This window comes from Orbicella franksi, chromosome 9, assembly GCF_964199315.1.
Source record: "Orbicella franksi chromosome 9, jaOrbFran1.1, whole genome shotgun sequence".
NCBI lineage: Eukaryota > Metazoa > Cnidaria > Anthozoa > Scleractinia > Merulinidae > Orbicella > Orbicella franksi.
In genome coordinates this window covers 21112744-21133064 of record NC_138153.1, presented here as the reverse complement: position 1 = coordinate 21133064, position 20321 = coordinate 21112744, and the positions used below count along the sequence as shown (strand labels likewise).

Here is a 20321-nt window from a genome sequence, read left to right as displayed (position 1 = left end):
CCCTCGCCCTCGTGTATACGCCAGCATCATTTGTTTGAATGGCTTTTTTACTGCGAGTTGTCAATGCGGTTTCAAGATCGTTTTGGCAATTTTATTGAAAGAAAAAAGAATTACAGTAAACCGTGATCTCTTCTAACTTTCATGGCAATACTGGGTATGTTTACCGCAGTGTAGAAACAATAATCCTGAGGGCTTTGAGGTACAATCTTCTTGCACACCCACAGTGGGAACTCTTCAAAAACAAATACAACTTGCCACCTTTTCAAAACTACATTGAAACACGCAAACTGCAAACTCGGGTTGTCAAGGGAAAAATCCATTTTCGGAATTTTTTTTTCTGTGGTAGTAACAAATTCGTGTGATCTTGGATCAAAAATCCGATCTCGGATTCGCCCAGAGAAATGCACCCTGAACGTTTCGGACCTGACACGTGGTAGCCTTCCACGAAAGGGAGAAGAGGTTGGGAACAAATCTTGTTTTGTCACAGTTTTCCGACAATAGATGGCCGACAGGAAGAGAAGGTAGGTCTACAATCCATCGTTTTTTTGTGCATAACATAGACCATCTTGTCAATTCTTGTACATATTTGCAAGCATTAAACGCTAACAGACTTTCCAGTTGAGATATATATTCAAATCAGCCATGTCAGAGGTGAACAGGTCGTCTTTTGTTTGTGATCATCGCACATTGTTATTGTGCTGAATTGTCTCTGTCATGGCTCTGTTTATTGCCTGATCGACGAACCAAATTTACTTTTCATAGTTCAGGTAAAGTGGTTTCTTAGAAAGGGATGCTTATTATGAACGGCTGTTTATTTCGGTTGGCCATCAAAGGTCTGTAAGTATCTGAATGTATTTTCATGAATTGTGTCGAGGTTATGTTGTGAGTATTTTAAATTTAGTTGAAGTCATCTGCCATTCTCAAGTTGAGATATTTGTCCAAAGACTGATTGAATCCAAACATTTTAATGCAGCTTGGGAAATAATTGTTTCAGCATGATAGTCATGATAGCGTATCAGATTTGAGAGCTCTGCCATATTTAAGTTCCATGTAAATTCTCTTTCTGTTTAGGTGACCATTTAACTGCACCACGGAATGGACAGATTCAGCGTGAATGCAAGATTGAATGCTTTAAAGTCTGCAGAAGCAGCAGCTCTGCGACGAGGTGACCATGATGCAGCCAAAAGGGTAAGAGCTTTCTTTTACTCATGTGTAATGATAAACAGACACTTCTTTAAGATGTTTTAAGCCCCAAAATAATCTTTAAGGCCACTTGCTTTTACATCTAAACAGCAAATAAAAAATGGGCAGATAAATGTGGTATGTCTTTTAGAGTGAGACAGACAGGATCTAATATAACAATGTTCAGCAAATAAAGTCCAATGGAGCATATAGTGAAAAAGGATTGGTGTGAAAAAAATTGCATAGATTTTCACTTTTATTTCAATCTTTTGTAGAATCAGACACAATAGCTATGACCACACATATAAGTTTATATCTGTTAAGACATGTATATTTTACATATCATTAAGCCTTTTGCCTAGCTCTAAACAACATATATGTTATATAATCATGGTAAAGGTACATTTTCATAAATGCTGTCATGAGTGTGCACCAGTGCACATGATCAATAAACATAGCCAGGATCCTGTAGACAACATAATTAGTATACATATCACTCCCACTGCCACTAAATTAGTATAGCAAACACATATTCTTGTACGAAAGGCACGGGAAGACTGAGTTGCTCTGCCATTATTGACTGCAGAGCAGTTTGAACAAACATCATTCAATTTGATTGTCAATTTGACAGAGCAATTTGAACTACTTGTTGCTCTTTAAACGAGCCTCAAGGAAAGCAGTTGTAGGCCAGAAATAAGATGTGCCACTCTCCTTAACATTATCGTCAAACTACTGATTTGTTTGTTTAACCAGAATGCCCTCTTGTCTTGTCAAAACCGGCCGGGGCCTGTCTGACAAGTGCTTGGCTCCCTTACCAAACAAAAATTATTTGCAGGCTCGGTGTTGTCTGTCAAATTGATGTTTAACAGGATTATTAATAGAGAAAAAATAAATGTATGAATTATTCAATGTTTAAATAGCTCTGAAATAAGCAAGAATTTTAAATTACATATTTATACATATCGCAGTAATGCTGACGTTCTGATTGACACAGACCTTACCGAATTGTATCAACGTGGCTCAAAGGGCAAATGTTCCTTGACCTGTATCAACATTGATTTTGTGGTTATAATATAACCCTAGACCCTGGCCAAATATAATGTGCTCAATTGGTAAGGTTAGGTAACTTTGTCTATGTGACTGACTCCATGGGATGACTTCTGTCACTAACATTTACTATCTCTGCCTCTTACATCCTAAGCACATATTATCCACCAAATCAAAACAAAAGATGTAACTGCACCAAGAAATATTAAGTCCGGTCATATTAGTTCATTTCAGTATAACAGTCATTTGGAAGAAATTCTTCTTGGAGAACTGGGAAATGCAGTGAGAATAATTAGCCCGTTAAGAACGTTCTGCTGGCCGGTTAAGGTCATTCCCCAGTATTGCATTGTGCATCCCTACTGCGCATAATTTCACGCGTGATTAGCGCGCGTGCATTAAAAAGTGGCGGCTTTTTCTTTACAGCTGGACCTCGCCATATAGGTAAATCGTCATTTTCTCGCAAACGAGTATGGTCACCTATCATTTTTTTTCTGTTGTTTTGAATTGAGTAATAAATTTCTCTGTGTAAAATAAATATGGACCAATTCTCAGTGTAGAACAAAAAGCAATCGTCGGAAATGTGAATTTAGCAAGCAATCGTGACTACAATCATGGTGCTATTATAAGGATTTATATGGGTATAAACAAGGTGCTGTTGCTCCTAGAAGAACATGGTGACCCCTCATTTTTATTTCAAAATTTAAGTTCCTATAATATAAACAATCAATAGGCAAAGTTTCACAAAAATCTCAGTGCAGGTTCTATTTCAGTGGAATGACCTTAAGTATAAAATCATGTTTTGTGACATATGCCTAACACTCTTCTTGCTTGCAAAAGCTATTGTATTCAATACTTTATTCGATTAAGCCTAAAATGTGAGCATCAAAAAAAAGTCAAAAAGGGGAGGGGACCGCATCCATATACCATAATTCTGCGAATTAGCGCCTCCCCTCAAATAAGCGCCCCCTTCGGATAAGCGCCCCTCCTATCAGGCAAAATTTAAAATAAGTGCCTCCCGTTGAATAAGTGCCCCCCCTCCCCCTGATTGATGGACGAGTGCTGAGACAACAAAGGATGTATAGTTTTGGTCTTGTTCAATCACAAGCAAGTGATTATCGACTCATTCAACTACTGCACATTGACCGTCGCAACGGATGGTAGTGAAGACCTGTTGATCTCCAATGCCTGAAGCTCAACCAACCTTGTTCAGCAGGCCTAGACTGGCTAAAGGGGTTATATTTCGTAGTTTTTCAAGAGAGACAAGAGCCTTCTGAGACTTCTGAGGGACTGACACATACATATATTACAAAAAAAAAAAAACGATCATATATGACCACGATTTGGAAAAATTCAATAAGCGGCCCCCTTGATTAAGCGCCTCCCTTGAATAAGTGCCATGCGTTTTCTTCTAAGTTCAAAATAAGCGCCCTGGGTGCTAATTTGAGGATTTAAGGCAAATGTAGACTAGTTGTTGGCCCCTTTGCTTTTATTATTATTGCTCTGGGTTTTTGCTGTATGCAATGTTGCGTGTTACGTAGTAACTACGTAGAGAGTCCCAGCCAGAATTTTTTTTCAAACTTCCTACTGCGTTAGTGACAATACCATAATTCTATTAGTTTAAAGGGAATTTGGTGTATTAACGTCTATCATGTTGTTGGTCCTTAGCGGAGAGAAAGAACGTTTAATCTCAGATGGAAATGGACCAGAACCCAGGCAGCAATCTACTCTGGGTTTGAAGTGTCTGATAGTGATAATGAAGATCACGACAAAGATGGTTTTAGCAGCATCCAAGACGAGAACAAAGCGCAAATAGAAGTGCAGGATGAAAGTGACCAAAGTGAGGTGTTTAAAAATGAGAATGAAGAAGAGCGCAACAAAACGAAAGTCGAGAGAAGGAGTGAAGAGGATGCAGGGAGTGACGATGAAGGTCAAGATGAAAACCCTGTTATAAAGCAACAGAAGAAAAAGTGCCCCTTGCCCTATTGCAACAGTGTTCTTCGTCATCTTCCCAGACATCTGAGAAACGTACACAACTGGTCCAAACAGGTTGCAAAAACAGCCACATGCAGATTTAAATTACGGAAGCAGTATACCTTTTCTAGCCAAGAAACTGCTTATGCTGGAAACAGGAAGCCATGGAAAACCAAAGGCGATTCCAAACCCAAGAACTGCAAGAAACCATCCCGGAAGAAGAAAATATGCTCCATTCCAGGCTGCACAACAGTATCTGAGAGACTTCCTCAGCACCTTCACCAAGTACACAAGCTAGGTAGCGATGAACCAAAGTGCAAAAAGTGTATGTCGCTCGCTAAAGTCGTGTCTATGAAGAATGACCACATATTTCACAGAATGAAGGCACAAAGAGAAAACGAAATGGATATGGACTACCATATGGACTGTTCATCTCTATGCAAGTCAGAATCAAGTCAATAAGATCTTGAAGACAATGATCCTGACGATCTCCAGAAGAGTGATCCTAATGTGTCTGACACTGGCGACGTTGTAAAACCAGGAAGCAGTGTTGATACGGATGAACCCTCGAGTGTAGTACAAGAGACTTTGCAAGAATTTGAAGACTGGCTTGTTTCTCCAGACTGTGAGAAAAAAGACGCAAAAACTGCCAAGCAACATGTGGCTCAAGTGAAAAAGGTTTTGTCCGTAATAGGTGAGGGGAGTTGTCCTCATTCATTACTTGACCGCAAACTGGTTCGAGATGTTTTCCTTCGACAGTATGCCGAAAAGAAATATTACCCTACAACGATTAAATCGTACCTGATGAGCTTGCAGCACTACTGCTCATTTTTGCTAGGAGAGAAACCGAGTGGAGTCGAATTTGAGAAAGATGACGTCATAAGCCTACGAGAAAAGTTAAAGAATTGGTCCGCCTCGTATAAGCGTGAAACCACACGGCGCAGGTGGGAGAAAATGGAAGAAGATGTTAGTGCTCTCATAACACCGGACAAAGTCAATGACTTTGGAAGAAGCCAGGCTGTGCGAGATGCCGTCATCATTTTGGGAGAGCTCAGTGGAGCTCATCATGCTGAGATCACCCAAGCAAAGTACACGCTGGTGAGAGATTATTTAATTGCTCAAATCATGATTGATAATGCAAACAGAGCAGGAGTCGTGGCATATATGACTGTTCAGGAGTTTCAAAGGGCCAGATCTGAAAACGACAGACATGTAGTGCGTGTTTTACAGCACAAAACTGTAGATACCCATGGGCCAGCTCAGATTGTCTTGACCAATCACCTCTACAACCATCTTAACATTTTCCTAACAGAAATGCATTCAAAACTGCCTGTCAAAGAGTCCGCTGAGGGCAGTGACAAATTTTTCCTCTCATGGGGGGGGAATAATATGGAGTCGAGCCAGATGTCAAGGGCATTGAGTTCAATATTCCAGAAGGCTGGCATCGACGGACCGGTGACCCACACCCTGTACCGAAAAAGTGCCGTTTCGGAGTGCCACCAGAACCGTAAGGACATCAGTGGAAATTTGGCGGATCTCATGGCTCATAGAGAAACTTCCGCTGAAAAATACTACAGGGTGTTGGACAAAAGTAAATCATCTGTCAAAGCATCGCAAATTCTCCACAGAATGATGCGAAATCCCCAAAAGAGTGAGGGAGGAAGTAACAAGCATGAAATGAAAGAGCTAGCCCCGACAGTTGAGGAAGAAGCCGAAATTGGAAATGAGAAAGTGGAAGGAGGGATAAAAGAGCTGGCCCTATCAAGTAAAGAAGTCGAGGAAAAGACAAATGCCATCAAAGAGCTCTTCCGTTCAGAGATCAATGAACAAAAAATATGTATGGCTTCTGTCAGGGAAAAAATTCAGTCGAATCCAATTCTAGTCAAGGAAAGTGCAAAGAAGGTGTACGACAAAGTACGGGCTCAGTGGCAATTTAACTCGAAAGAGACCAGGACAGGGACAGTTCTCTTGCCATCGCAAAAAGACACAGTGACAGACCGTGTGAGCAGAATGTTCGATACATCTGGGGATGGCGAAGCTAGTGATCATTCCTCTGACATACTTTCACCTACAGTAACTACTGCAAGGTCCAAGCCAGGCCTTTTCAGTTCCACCCAAGTTCAAACTTTGATCCGTTTGTTCCCCGATATGATCAAAGGATCCCCGATCTCAAAGCCCGTTATAGCAAGAAGATTGCAAAACGACGGCCAGGGTACCAAACTGTTTGCTGACTTCACAGTCGAACAAGTTGTAAATTGACTAAAGTATGAACAAAAGCATAGGAGGCCTTAGATGAAAATACGATAGAAAGCAAAGCAGGCACTAGTTGAGAACAAAGTAGAAAGCAAAGTAGGCGCTAGTAAGAACTTGTCATGATTTTATATCTACCTCCCTAAGATTTACTTGTGACCTTGTATATCTAAGCAGTTAAGCACCGACCAAATGATTGCATCATTTCAACGCAACATATCGCAACATTTTTGGGCGCAATATGTTTTGCGCGTTTGGCCACCCGGTTGGAGGTTGTTGGCTCAAATTTGACTATTCTCAAACTTGAGCCAGCAACAACCAACATGACTGTCCCAACAAGGAGGCCAAACGCACGCAACATGTTGGGCCCAAAACTGTTGGGTTGAAATGTTGCGATCGTTTGGCTGGGGCTTTATATACCTCCGTTTTCTTCTTTTTCTTCCTGGGCGACTCACCTCCTATATCAACCAAGTTTCAACCGAGACAAAAGTTCCATCTGCCACTGATTATGTTGGCATTTAGCAGCAAGAAGAAACAAAACCTGTTAAGAGTATTTCAGCTTAAGTTGCTAAGGAAACTAAAATGTAGTCACAGCTCATATTAGGCTCCAAAATAGCCTTTCTAGGAAACAGAGCTGAAATGCAAACGTTTCCCAGTTGACGCCGTGAGACATGTCCTGCAATGTTAATCATTCTTAGTGGATGCAAAATGATGTTTCTCAGATCACGTCTGCTTTCTAGAAGTTAATTTAACTTCCAGAACATGATTGTTCTTTTTTCGGGTTAGTTACTAAGAATTAAACTTTCAGGGAAATGATACTTCCATGGTAATTTTTTCTTGTTTGTCATTTTTATCATGACAAACAACTCTTCACATTAATAATCATTTCAAAATGCCCGTCAAAGAATACGCTAAAACCATATAGTGACAGAACAAAAGCTGGTAGACAGCTAACTGGTAAAGACAATGCATAGACATTATCGTTACTAACAGTTACTAAGATAATGAAGCAGTCTATTTATATTCAGGTTGTGGTTTTATTCAACGTATTGTATTGCATACTCTCATACCAAAAGAGGATTAGTTATGCTATTATTCAGAATAACTGAGTTGTATGTTACTATTCATTCTGTTTACAAGTGTTATCTTAAAAGAGTTTCGTCACGGTTTGCGCATCTTGAAATGTTCAGCCTAAATTATTCAAGTTTGTCATTTGTTATCCGCATTAGTCTTTTCCATGCTTGACCATTCTTGTTCCGTTATGGTTCGTTATTGTCTCATTGGTACCTCTCTCTCTTAGTAAACTACTATTTTCAGATTTCGTTCAATTTAAAGGTAATTTTGCAGTTGGTCAAAATAACTCGAAATGCCGTGACTGAGCTCCTTTAAATTCACGAAAAGTTTGTCTTGTTTTCAGATTTAAAATTTCCTTTACGAAGATAAATCAGCTATTTCATAATTCAGAACAACTGTATTCTAGGCTACTGTTCTTGTTAACAAGTCATTAAACATTTCTGTTGGTAACAGCTGTGGTGTTGAAGCTTTATGTGCTACTTATGGTCCTAGGGTGCTTTTATTCACGCCACCTCGTTCATAGCTTGGGTTTTGCAACTTATCATTAAAATTGTGGGTAACCAATCCAATCACATAATGGGTGCGCGATCACGCGGGTGTCCAATTACAGGTATCCAATTTGAACTTTTCGTAATTGGATACCTACGTGATGCGCACATCAATTACGCGTGCTTTAATGGTTTCCTTCAGTTTTCCAAACTTATGAAAAGCGTTACAGATGTTTCCGCTCAAAAGAAGTTCTCAAAAGACATTTTTAATTCCGAAATTTGTTATAGATACGATTAATTAGTAATTGGACCTCGTATCGTACAATTCAGGGAATAATCGTGCTCGTAACTTCAAATCGGCCTCGCACTTCGCGCTCGTCTGATTTTGAAAGTACTCGCGCGATTACTCCCTGAATTGTACTCCACTCGGTCCAATTTCTATTACTAATAATAATAATAATGATAGTGATAATAATATTAATAATAATAATAATAATGATAATGATAATGATAATAATAATAAACTGAGTTTTTGACAAGGGAAACTTTCCAGAAGCCTATGAGGTGCAGATTGCCTCATTGATTGAACTGTATTTCATCTCTTCTGGAGTTCAGATTGTAGCTGTTTTCAGCAGTTGACTAAATCAACGATATTCAAATAGTTGCAATAGTGCCACCTTAAAGTTACCTTAGTGCCATATTGTTACAAAAGTGCCACATTGGTAAGAATGTGCCACTCAAGGTCACCTTAGTGCCACTTTAACGTTACTAAAGTGCCATGTGGCACGCTACATAAGTGCCACTAGTTAGTAAAGTGCCAAGTGGGGTTACCAATGTGCCACAAAATGTCACAAAAGTGCCACATCTAAGTTGTAAAAGTGCCAATACATCTGGCTCTCTCTCTCTCTCTCTCTTCTATATATATAGAAAAAGACATCTAGTGAGAAAAAACGCTAAGATAACTTTGCTTTATATCCATGATCTGAACGAAATTGTTGAAATACTTCCCTCTGACTGAAAAGGAATGTTAGTCTCCATCTTTGAATAGAGTTTTTAACAGTTCAGACACAATCTCTTCAGAAAAAAGGCAAGAAATTTTTTTATAACTTATTTAAATGATTTTTGAGGAGTCAATAGGTTAAGCCCATATAATTTTGCTTCTGAAAGGGTAAAATTTCATTTATGGCTTGTTTTGTAAACTCTGTACAGTGTATGCATTTTATGTTGTTGTACACTATGTAGACCCTTAGATGACAGAGCAGCTGATCAGACAAGACATTATCCAAGATTGACTTGTGTACGATATGCTGTGTGCAGTGGTCCAAGACAATTTAATGCCTATTTACAAGGTGAGTGTTGTGCAAATGACGAACCACTTTGTTTGTTAGATATGAGTGTCTTCTGCTTTGCCTCTCTTATTAAACAGACTTCTGGGGTACAGTGGCTGAGGTATTATGGAATCAAATATGAGGAATTTTAAGGGGTCAGTTGATAATGCTCAGCTTGCCAAATCAATAGTTCTTGCGCTGTAAATTGTTTAGGCCAGGTGGTGAATCGTGTTGGGTTTTTTCAACCAGACTCGTTTGTCTAGGACATTTTTTAAGTTGGTAACATAGTGCTAAAACTAAGAGTCAATTCCATATATTAAATAAATGTGTTTATCATAATTTATGTATATATTTATTATTTCTATTTCATGTATTATGTAAAATGTTTTGGTTTAATTTTGTTTATTTTCTCAATTTTTTTTTAAATTTCTTTTTTTTTCTCTTATTCTCTCTTTCAATTAAAGTAGATAATACTCTCAAAGTAATAATAGAATAGCTTTGCTAACTGTGAGCTACTAGGGCTCATAAACCTATAATATACCCAGCAATAAAATTTACTGTTACTGTTACTGTTACTATCTATATTTTCCTTTTTGATTACTTTCTGTATGGTGTTTTCTTATGGTACAAAATCTTTTTGTTTAGACATGGGAGCCCTTATATTTGAGGTGGTTCATGGTCCATTGTTAATGCGCATTGGACAAGTTAGATTGATTGATACCTTGCAGCTTTCTGCAAGTGCCCCAATCCAAGGGTAAGTTAAAAACAAGTTATTTAATGTGAAAATTGCATATTACTCCCTATTCCTTACTTATTGACCTGTTAGTCTTTCTTTTCCCAGGGGTCTGTGCAGATACCTGGCAAAAGTGTGAGACTACCATGACCAGTTAAAGGTTACCCTTTTAAGTAGGGTTGAAATGCTTCACACATATAGCATGTCATATGGTATAATTTCCTCTCAGTAATGTTGCAAGTGTACATTGTAGTACAGTAGTATTTGTAATATCGTAATATTGTCTCCAAGTCCTTTTGGATCACAATCAAAGTGGCTATGAGAAGTATTTATTTATAATACTGTATAAATAATAGTGAAACACGTCGTTCAAATTCTCCTTAATTCTCTTGTCTGTTGATCATCCAAAACTTTTAATCAAGGCTTGAATCATAATTCAAAAATTCATTCTGCTCATCAATTCTGATTTGTAATATCACCTCAGTTTTTGGCAATTGAGTATGTTTAAACCTGTATAAGTGGACACCTTTGGGAAATGAGCTATTTATATAGTAAGCTTCTATATATAAAAACGTTCGTGCAAAAATCTATTCAATATAGATCATTTCTGCGGTAAGATATTGAGTACTTGCGTCAGAAATTCAAAGAATAACTAACTTGACACGGTGCAATCAACTGTAAAACAGCCTTGGACAGCACAATGTTCGAAACCCGCAGGGACACTCCTATACGAAGAGGTTGGGCATGCTCGTCGTCTCGGGTACAAATCAAGGGTTCTGGTCTCACTTGTGGTATTGATGACAAAATGTCACCATTCTCAGCTGTCTAAGTATCCTTAAGGGTGCACTCGAAGCAAAAAAATAAAAGAAACGCTACAATACAATACAAATTTTATTAGCACTCCCCATAAGGGCTTTTCAGTACTAATACTACTAAATAAGTTGCATTAAAATTAAAATGAATAGTTTACCTTGTGATCTTTGTTTAAAAATATTAATGCTCTCATTTTTTTTCTGCTGATCTCTCGAGTATGAGAGTCAGGTCTACAGGTGAGCACAGGATCCTTTCTTGAACAGTGGCTAGTTATTGAACCTGTTCCATTTTAAGTGGTATCTTTTAGGGGTCTAATGAAGCTTGAGCAACAACCACAGTAGTCTTCTTTGAGAGTTAAATTCAAATTTTCTGACAAGCATCCCTGACCTTTTCATATGGGAGTTCCCCTACCGGGTTCCAAATGTCTAACAGGAAATGACCCAGTGAAGGAGCGATGGAGTGAAATCATCCCACCACTACAACTTGGAAAATATAAATATTTTTCAAGTTAAAAATGACCCAAAACCTTACCATATCATAAGAACATGCACCCACCCCTGTTTTTGCAAGACTCTGGGAGACGCACACTTTTTTAAGTAAGCATTTTGTCTTAGTCTCTGTAGATAAACAGAAACAGTACTATTCCCATTCAATTCAGACTTTGTGCAGGGTGTTCATTAGGCATTGGGGATCGGAGAATTCTCCGGCTACTACGTAGAATTCTCCAGCTAAATTTCAAAGGCTTCGCTCGTTCCATGAAAGAGCTTCGCTCTTTAAAAAATCATTCTCCTGTTACTTTACACTACTCTCCTGCTATTTCAAATATTAACGAAAACCCTGTTTGTGTGACTGAAAGGCAAGTCCCTATTGTAGATCAAATTATTTTCAGGTTAATCTGCCTGTTTCCAATCTGCATTCAAGACATTTTATAAAAGTTTTATAGGTCTAGCTGCAAAATGCTTGATACCGTGGAATGCTGTAACAAATTGTGACATCACTTATCAGGAATTCAATATTGCAACAATGTTGCAACTTAGTAACATGAACATATCTTTGCATTGTTTGTGTTGTCGCCATTGGATGGCCTTTACTTAACCATGTTATAATAGTATGTGTAATGATGTCGAGTTATGGACCTTCTTGAGGGGTAAAACAGTCAATTCCACTTCTATGTTATGGTGTACATTACATAGCATCAGGTTTTTCTATGATACAGCCTTTTTCATTGGTTTGACCTATGGACTCTGTTTAGCTATAAAGAATTCCATCCATGGTTCAAAGGAACATTTCCTAGTTTGTTTCAGCTACTGCTCAGCTCCCAGTATGATGTGTGCAGTATCAGCAATGCAGCAGTAATTCCTTATTGCTGACAAGTTACTTCTTCAAACAAAAAACCTGAATTATAATGAAAATATGTCCCGAAAAGAAATTTATTCTATGCAGCCAGTTAGAAGCAGATTTGCTCCAAGTGCCGGTTGAATCAATTCTTAAACCTACTGACCACCCTATACATGGACTGATGATCAATATCTGAATTTATTTTATGACCTGTATGGCCCTGTTCGCAATTTCCTTGGAAAACCATAAGAAACAAGGTCCTGTATGAGGGCTGTACATGTCGAAGTGGTAGGGCTGGAAAAATGCGGACAGCCCTACTAGAAAGGCGTACGGCAAAATCAATGTGAGGTAATTGTTGCTGCAAAATTTTGTTCTCTTCCAAATGGGTGATGAAAGTGAACATTCTGAAAGTGAATTTTACGATCTAGGCGAACTGTTCGATGCACGACTACTTCAGTCGCCAATTCACTCCAAAAGAACAGAAATAAAGTCAACACACCCTACAAATGAAGAAGTTCACAACTTTCTCACAAGCCAACAACAAGCAAACAGACAGTCAAGAAAACAACTTTTCTAGATGAACTGTCCGATAATTAACCTTTGGAATAAGCAAACAGTCTTGAGGCGAAACTTCTTTCAGTGAAAAGCATCAAAGAATTCATCGTGGGTCAGAAGCAAGAAAACAATGGGATGAAAACAAAGTATGATATAAATGTTTTCTCCAAGTTTCCAGAGTTTCTGGAAGAAATTGGTTAAACCAGAGAAATCACAAACATACCTTTTGTACAGTATGATAAATTGCTCTGCAGTTTCTACATCAGTGTTGTTTGAAGAGACAAAACTGAGTACGAACACAAGTTCATTACCGTACAGTTCATCAAGATAATAAAACTTGCTTGTGTTTACATGTAATTTCCACTGCACAGCAAAGCCAGGAAAGTCAGCAAACCCAGGCACTGTTTGCGGAAGCCAACATCGGTGTCATTAATATTCAGTTGCTGGTTCTCCCTTGTTCAAGAGAATCAAGAGGTTGACAGATAGCTTGAAACGACACCGGCATTTTCTTGAGTCTTCAGATGAAGAAGATTTGTGAACAATTTCAGTGAAGCGTGAAGCGAACTTTTGTCACTCGCTGAGTTTTTGATGGGTTTGACATATTTTTGACAGCTTTATGTCAACTTTCTGGTGGCTTTTTAGCATGAACTATAATTGTGGACTTACATTGAAAAACAAAAATGAGAAAGTGAGTCATGTTTTTCGATGAATCGTGAGTTTCTTGTTCGACACGAAGAAATAAATGACAAGTTTTTATTGTAGAATCTTTTCCGTAGTTGGTTGGTACGTGGTGGTCTGATGTTATGTAATCGCATCCTATTTAGGTTCAAACAATTTTCACAATTTCAGCACTTAGTGGTCATATGATAAAATGCTTATTGACTGAGTAAAGTTGGGCCGGATGGGAATATATTTGGCTCTCAGTCAGGACGTCCGTACCTTGAGCTAAATATTTTCCTGTCTGGCCCTCCCACTCAGTCAATAAGTACATAATATTACTTCTGATAGTTAAGGAAGGATATCTGTGATATGCCTGAAGTTTGCCAAGATAAAATACGCTCTCTCTGTCAAGTTTGCGATCTCTGTTAATGAAGACTGATGATGCGTACACAGCTGTCTAATTAGAATCTCGGCACAAATTGGGTTTGCTGAATGAGTACATAATCGATTGAGAAAACTAAGGTGTTACGAACAAATAAGTGAAACAAAGCAATGGAGTTCAGTTCAGTGTTGGGCTCAACAGCTTCAATACATTAAAACTGACTTTCATGTCATTTTCTTAACTTATGGACTACCTTAATGACCAGTAAGTTGAATAAAACCTACTAATGTAAGGATAAAGAAACATGGAACAGTCCTTTTTAGTGCAGAGTGCACTACTGGGGTGGTTTAGGGGCTGCTATCCGCTAATACACTGAGCACCAAGGCACTAATGTATTAAGGCTCTAAAACACTAACACAATGAGGTGTAAACTTTAATGTGTGTATAATTAATTAATTTCAATTAATCAATCAGCCTTGCAGTAGGGGGTTAGGGTGTGGAAGGCACCTGTGTGCACTACACAAAACGTGTCATACATACACTACTTTTTCATAACATCACAAAACTAAAGATATGTTTCCGCAAATCTCTTGCTATCCTTGTGGTGGTATTCTCTTAGGAACCAAAGCAATTTGCTCGAAACGCATGTGCAGATTAGTGGCATCAGTGCCGATTATGGGTTAGCTGAGAGATACATTTCGTACGCGATTACATGTGACTGTTGAGTGCTTTTCCTTGTGGTAGAACACAACATGTTAGATGCATGCGTTCTAGGATCGCTAGCTTGATAACTGCTGTTCTTGAGGTTAGATCTACAAGTACTTTTTTAGTTTTTGAGTGATACCACACTCTCGTTTTGAGTGGAGATAGCAGCTATATTTTAGGTAATGTCAGTTCTCCCTTTTTTAGTGCAAAGAACACTACTGTGACTGCGTATCTTCTGGAATCAGCCCTAGTTCAATTCAAGAAATGTTGTCTGCTGTTTTATTTCTATTGTTTGTTTGCCAAAGTTCAAATAAAGAATGGAAACATTGCCTCTCCTTAGGAGCTTGTTTACTTCCTTTTCTATGAGAGAGAGCAAAGAGTTCATGTTGTAATGCCACAATTCCGCAATAAAACACGGCGTTAAGACTTTTAATCACAGATCTACAAGATATACAGTTCAGTTCAACAACTCAACTAAGCACATGGTTATATCACCATACATCAGGTGACTTACAAGCTACTAAGGGGGGTACCAGTGGGCAATCGCCCAACGCTGCACTACTCCCCCCTTTAATGAGCACTCTCCCAGTGCTGGTCCATTGTGCAAATCACTTCTGAGTGAACTAAAAAGTATAATTTGACACAACAGACTGAGTCTCTAACGACTGTTCCTTAATAGACATGACAATGTCCACAGTTCTCGGAAACAAACAACATTTAAATGTGTAAACTTCTAGAAGCTGAAAATTCTGCGCGAGGTTCAGGTTCCCTCACATCATCAGGCCGGACACTGTTATCTTCCCCAATGCAATCAGCATTCTGAGGTCTAGGAGCAACATCCTCTTCTCCCACTATCGACTCTGCTGCAACGAGCTCAACTCCCTCTCTCTCATTAACCAGAGCTGACTGTCCATCTTTGACAAACACTGGAGAATCTATATCTGATGTCTGTCCTCCTCTCTCGGGTTTTGATAACTGCGTCTGCCTTTTAGGTTCCATCTTTCCAGTGGGGGTCCCAGGTAAGGCTTTAATCAGTCTAAATAAACGACCTTCAGCTTGGCCTTCCTGCTCTTCTGGATTCGGTACAATATATCAGACAGCACTGATATTACCAGATAAGGTCTCTTCCAAGGGCAGTCAAGTTTGGCATTTCTCCTTTTCTTTCTCCAAACATTGTGTAGCCAAACTTATGGTTCCGCTTCTGGCATATGGCTGCCTTGTTCAGCTGGAGTCTAGCCAAATCATGCGCACTGGTCAATCTCTTTTGAACAGCTTGGGTGTAGTCCATTTTGAGTGGTGGTGCATTGGGAGGTGCCTCAGTTATGGCATCCAAAGGAGCTTCCAGCTCTCTACCCAACAGTAAGAGATCAGGCGTAACCCCTGTTGACTCATGAACAGCATCTCGATAGGTCATCATGCAAGCTGGAAGCTGAAGATCCCAGTCCTTTTGGTCTTCCTTAATCTCTCCATGCAACATTTTAATGAGAGTACTGTTGAAACGCTCCACCTGTCCATTGGATTGGGGGTGCAGTGGGGTAGTGTGAAATTTCTCAATGTCTAACACCTTGCAAATTTCAGCAAACACCTTTGATTCAAAGTTAGTTCCTTGGTCACTATGAAGTTCATGGGGTATGCTAAAGTGACAAATGGAGTTGCTCACTAACTTCTCAGCAACAGTAGCCGCGTCTTGGTTTGGCATTGTCCATTTAGTGAAATAGTCACTAACCACCTGTATAAACTTGTTCTTCTGCAGAGTTTCTGGCAGTGGACCAAGAATGTCAATTGCAATCTGTTCCATGGGAGCTCCTACCACGTACTGTTTTAAAGGAGCACAACATTTCTTCCCACACTTTATCTTTGATCCAGAGGCATGGCAACTGGTGACTAATCCAGGAACTGCTGATGTAAGTCCTAGCCAATAATAATGAGACTGAATAGCACTTATGGTCTTTCGTATACCACGATGACTTGCAGTTGTGTGACTATGATGAGCTGCAAAGGGAGTCTGTCGGAAAGTCTTGGGAAAAGCAACCTGGTTGGTTATCTGATCTCCTATGTCATTTTCCCATTTGTGGCAAAGTACACCATTCCTGAAGGGCAGCCGGTCCCATTGCACGCCAAGTCTTTGTTCCCTATTCAACCATTCTCTGCGTACTGGGCGGTTCCCATCAGAATGGAAGTCACCTGATGTTACTCCGGTTCATAAAAAAGATCTTTTAGAGCCAGCTGAAAATTACAGACCAATCTCACTTTTACCAATCGTGAGTAAAGTTATGGAACGCTGCGTTTGTAATAGACTTTATTCCCATGTCGCGCAATCTATTACATCCTTACAACACGGATTCATGCGTTCCCGTTCATGCTCTTCGCAACTCTTATCCGTACTCCATTCAATTGGGGAGGCACTTGACAAAAATAAACAGACGAATATTTTGTACCTTGGTTTTGCCAAGGCCTTTGACATAGTTGATCACGTCATTCTTATTGAAAAGCTGAAATGGTACGGTGTCACAGGTCAACTGTTAGATTGGTTTTCTGACTACCTAAAGGACAGATCGCAGAGAGTTGTGATTGACGGCGCCGCCTCTGAGCGTCTACCAGTCAGTTCCGGTGTACCCCAGGGTAGTCTTGGCGGCCCACTCCTCTTTGTGATATTTATCAATGACCTCCCTGATGTCATCCATGAGCAAACCAGCACCGCTCTGTATGCTGATACCAAGCTGCACCGTACTATTTTGTCAGTGAAGGACTGTGCTATTCTCCAGCAGGATCTGACAAGTTTAAACACCTGGAGCCACGAATCAAATATGAAGTTCAACGCTTCCAAATGCAAAGTGCTAACAATTACGTGAAAGAAAACACCTGTAAATCATGAATATCACCTTGGCGAGGTAAACATACAACGCGTTCAGGAAGAAAAAGACCTCGGTGTAACTATTACTAAAAATCTAACGTGGGACTCGCATGTAATGCGTGTTGTACTCAAGGCTAATAGAATGCTGGGACTCTTAAAGAGAACTTGCCCACTTATGACCGACATCAAAGTAAGGTGGACACTTTATCTATCTCTCGTGAAGTCACAGCTTACTTATGCCACGGAAGTTTGGTCTCCTGCTAGTGTCAATTTGAGAACAATCTTAGAAAGAGTCCAGAGGTGCGCCACTCGCTGGATACTAAGAACTAGAATCGGCGAGATGTCCTACAAACAACGATTGCTGACTCTTCGCTTGTTACCACTAATATATGACAGGGAACTGAGAGATCTTTTATTTCTCTATAACTGTATTTTTGGATATACTGACCTAAAAATTGAACGATATGTTACTTTTACCACACATGGCCGGTCCCGCTCTAAGAACCCCACCCTCGTACTAAAACCTGCTTGCTGTAAAACCACAACTTTTCAAGCTTCTTTTTTCAATAGAATTGTAAAACCCTGGAACACTATCTGTAATCTCGCCCCTCAAGACAAATTTTCTAGCCCAAGTTTATTCAAATATTTTTTGCACGCCACTTATTGTACTTTACTGGACACTACCTATGATATTGACATGCCCTGCTCCTGGTTCCTCTTCCGTAACTGCCCTTGCCACCGCTCTTAATTTTCTGTGACTAATATTATCCGCATCTTGTTTTAAATTATCGTAATTAATTAGATTTAACTATAATTTTTAACTATAAGTAATTATTAGATTTTATTGTAATTTTTATCAAATTTAAGATTTTCTATCACCATTTTTACTAGCTTCTAGGGTTGCGCCTCGCATGGGTAACTTTATTTTCCCGTTCGCGCAATTCCTATTGGTCCTTTCTTCTTTTAATTATATTGTAATTTTGTGACCAATAAAGTTGATAGACAAAAGGTCTTTACAGCATGACTCTGAGGCAACACATCTTCACACAATGGCTTTCTTTCACTGGCTTTCTTCCATCCAATAATGACCTTGAGATCAGCATCTACTTCCTGCTGCTTCCTCAAGAAGTTGGATGTCCATGTTGGTTCTAACTTGTCTTTGGCACAACGATCACCAACAGGACCTTGGCAGTTTGCTGGTTGCTCAATGGCCTGGTTGGGGACATGAATTGCAGTTTGGACACCCACATGAACAAAAGACACTTGTTTCTGAAATGTCTAACCCTTACACCACATTTTGCTTTAGCAAACAAAGGGACTGAAGCTGGAAGGCTTCACTAATTTTGCAGATTGCCATTTAAGAACAAGGGATAGGAATGTGATGGATTATGTCAGAGTCATTAGTTGAATGTCCATAAGATTATGTACTTTGCCGAACTCAACATGTTGCAATGGTTATCGTGGAGGATTTTGAGTACACCAGTACTTAACATTTCAAAGTTTCAATTGATGCTTACAATTTTTAAATTATATAGGAACTAGATTTTTATAAATTATTGCATGCTTGTTTATACTCTATACTTTTAATTATTACTTGTATTTTTAAATTTATATCTTGTATTTTTTTAAATTTTATCTTGTATTTTTAAATTATCACGATGTCTTGTGTATTTAATTATTATATTTTTAGTCCAGGGCCCCTCTGGATATCAGCCTCATTGCTGAATGGGCCACCCTGGCTAAATAAAGTTTACCTTTACCTTTACCTTTAGAATTTTAAGTGTTTCGGTGTTTTACTGGAGAGTCAATTTGCCGCTTGAGAGAGTGTGCATAATTAAGAATTTTGAGGAACTGAATTTTAGTGATTTTAAGCAGCTTGTTGTGACCTTGAAAATTAATCCACAGTAGTATAATTGCCTCAAAAGACTTGTAAACCCCTCAACAATACATCTACAGACTCCAACTGGAGTGTTATTGTGATGCAGGTTAAACAGAGCAAAGTTTATGATAAGGTATGAGTCACTAAATTTTGCGTGTTTTTGACCGGACGTGGGGCCGAAATGATTTGTAATTTTTTGGCGGGTTTTAAAACTCTTTCAAGAAAAAGAAACCCATCGTGTTTCTAGGCTTACCCTAGGCTATCTCTTAAGGATATATGAAAAAAAATTGATTTTTCATCATGTGCCACATATTTTTGATATGGCTCTGTCTTAGTGCACATTCCCTCTTAAGAATTCAAGCCAATGTGCCAGTTGTCCCTCAAGTGCTCAGTGCTCCTTTGTGGAAGTTCCTGTAGGGATCCTGGTAGTGTCCTTTCAATGGTTTTGTGTGATACATGCTGATTGATCACTCTGGCTTGGCCCACAACACTCTCTTGGTTCTCTTCATAAAGCTCCAGTGAAGTGAAATCAATAAGTGGCTTTTGCCAGGGCAACCACAGTCTCCACAGCCAAGTTGTAAACTTTGTCAGAAACATTGAAAACATGTAAGGGAACCACTCTGCCCTCTTTGACATCCACCAGAGTCCTTGCAAAAATAGAAGCCTTTTTGTTGCAAATGTGAGGTGAGGCCAGGCTCTAACAATCACATACCTAATTGAGATGCCTTTGGAGGTAAGTTCACTTAGTAGAATGCTTGTCAACAGTGAGTGGGACAATTACCTCAGTGTCAGGTTCACTGATTGTTGACCATCGTACCATGCATTGTGAACTATGGGGCTGGTTCTTGCAATCAGAACAATCAAACACTTCTCCATCAATTGGTTTTTTACAATGTCGTTATGCAAATCAGCTTATGATAGGAAGTCCATACCCAGAATGCTGTCATCCTCAACCTCAGCCACAATTACATGCATTTGAAACTCTTTAGTACCCAGGCACACTACAACATGTCCCAGACCATTTGTTTTCGCTTGCTGACCATTAGCAAGAGCAATCGCAGA

The 20321-nt window shown here is 39.2% G+C and overlaps 3 protein-coding genes across 6 annotated transcripts in view; 2 read left to right on the top strand and 1 right to left on the bottom strand.

Annotated features, from left to right (window-relative positions):
• The window catches only part of LOC145498010 (uncharacterized), a 380464-nt gene that overhangs the window by 59968 nt on the left and 300175 nt on the right, over positions 1-20321 (bottom strand). The gene's annotated exons all lie outside the window — the stretch shown is intronic.
• The window catches only part of LOC145497882 (C2 domain-containing protein 3-like), a 280776-nt gene that overhangs the window by 20573 nt on the left and 239882 nt on the right, over positions 1-20321 (top strand). For 2 of the 4 annotated variants that reach the window (XM_081477746.1, XM_081477745.1), the window contains exons 3-4: positions 9255-9361; positions 9986-10094. In XM_081477746.1, coding sequence (XP_081333872.1) covers positions 9255-9361; positions 9986-10094 — 216 coding nt within the window. Of the gene's footprint in view, positions 1-1098; positions 1189-9254; positions 9362-9985; positions 10095-16358; positions 16431-20321 lie in introns of those variants that run through there. The other 2 variants (XM_081477747.1, XM_081477748.1) reach the window with 2 other exon arrangements.
• Positions 4660-9240, top strand: LOC145497945 (uncharacterized). Its single transcript, XM_081477824.1, has one exon. It carries the CDS (start codon positions 5005-5007, stop codon positions 6457-6459), a length of 1455 nt encoding a protein of 484 aa, XP_081333950.1. The 5' UTR covers positions 4660-5004; the 3' UTR covers positions 6460-9240.

What these genes read in the sequence shown, in the direction of transcription:
- LOC145497945 (XM_081477824.1), top strand. Translation starts at nt 5,005, where the DNA reads ATGAGCTTGCAGCACTACTGCTCATTTTTGCTAGGAGAGAAACCGAGT.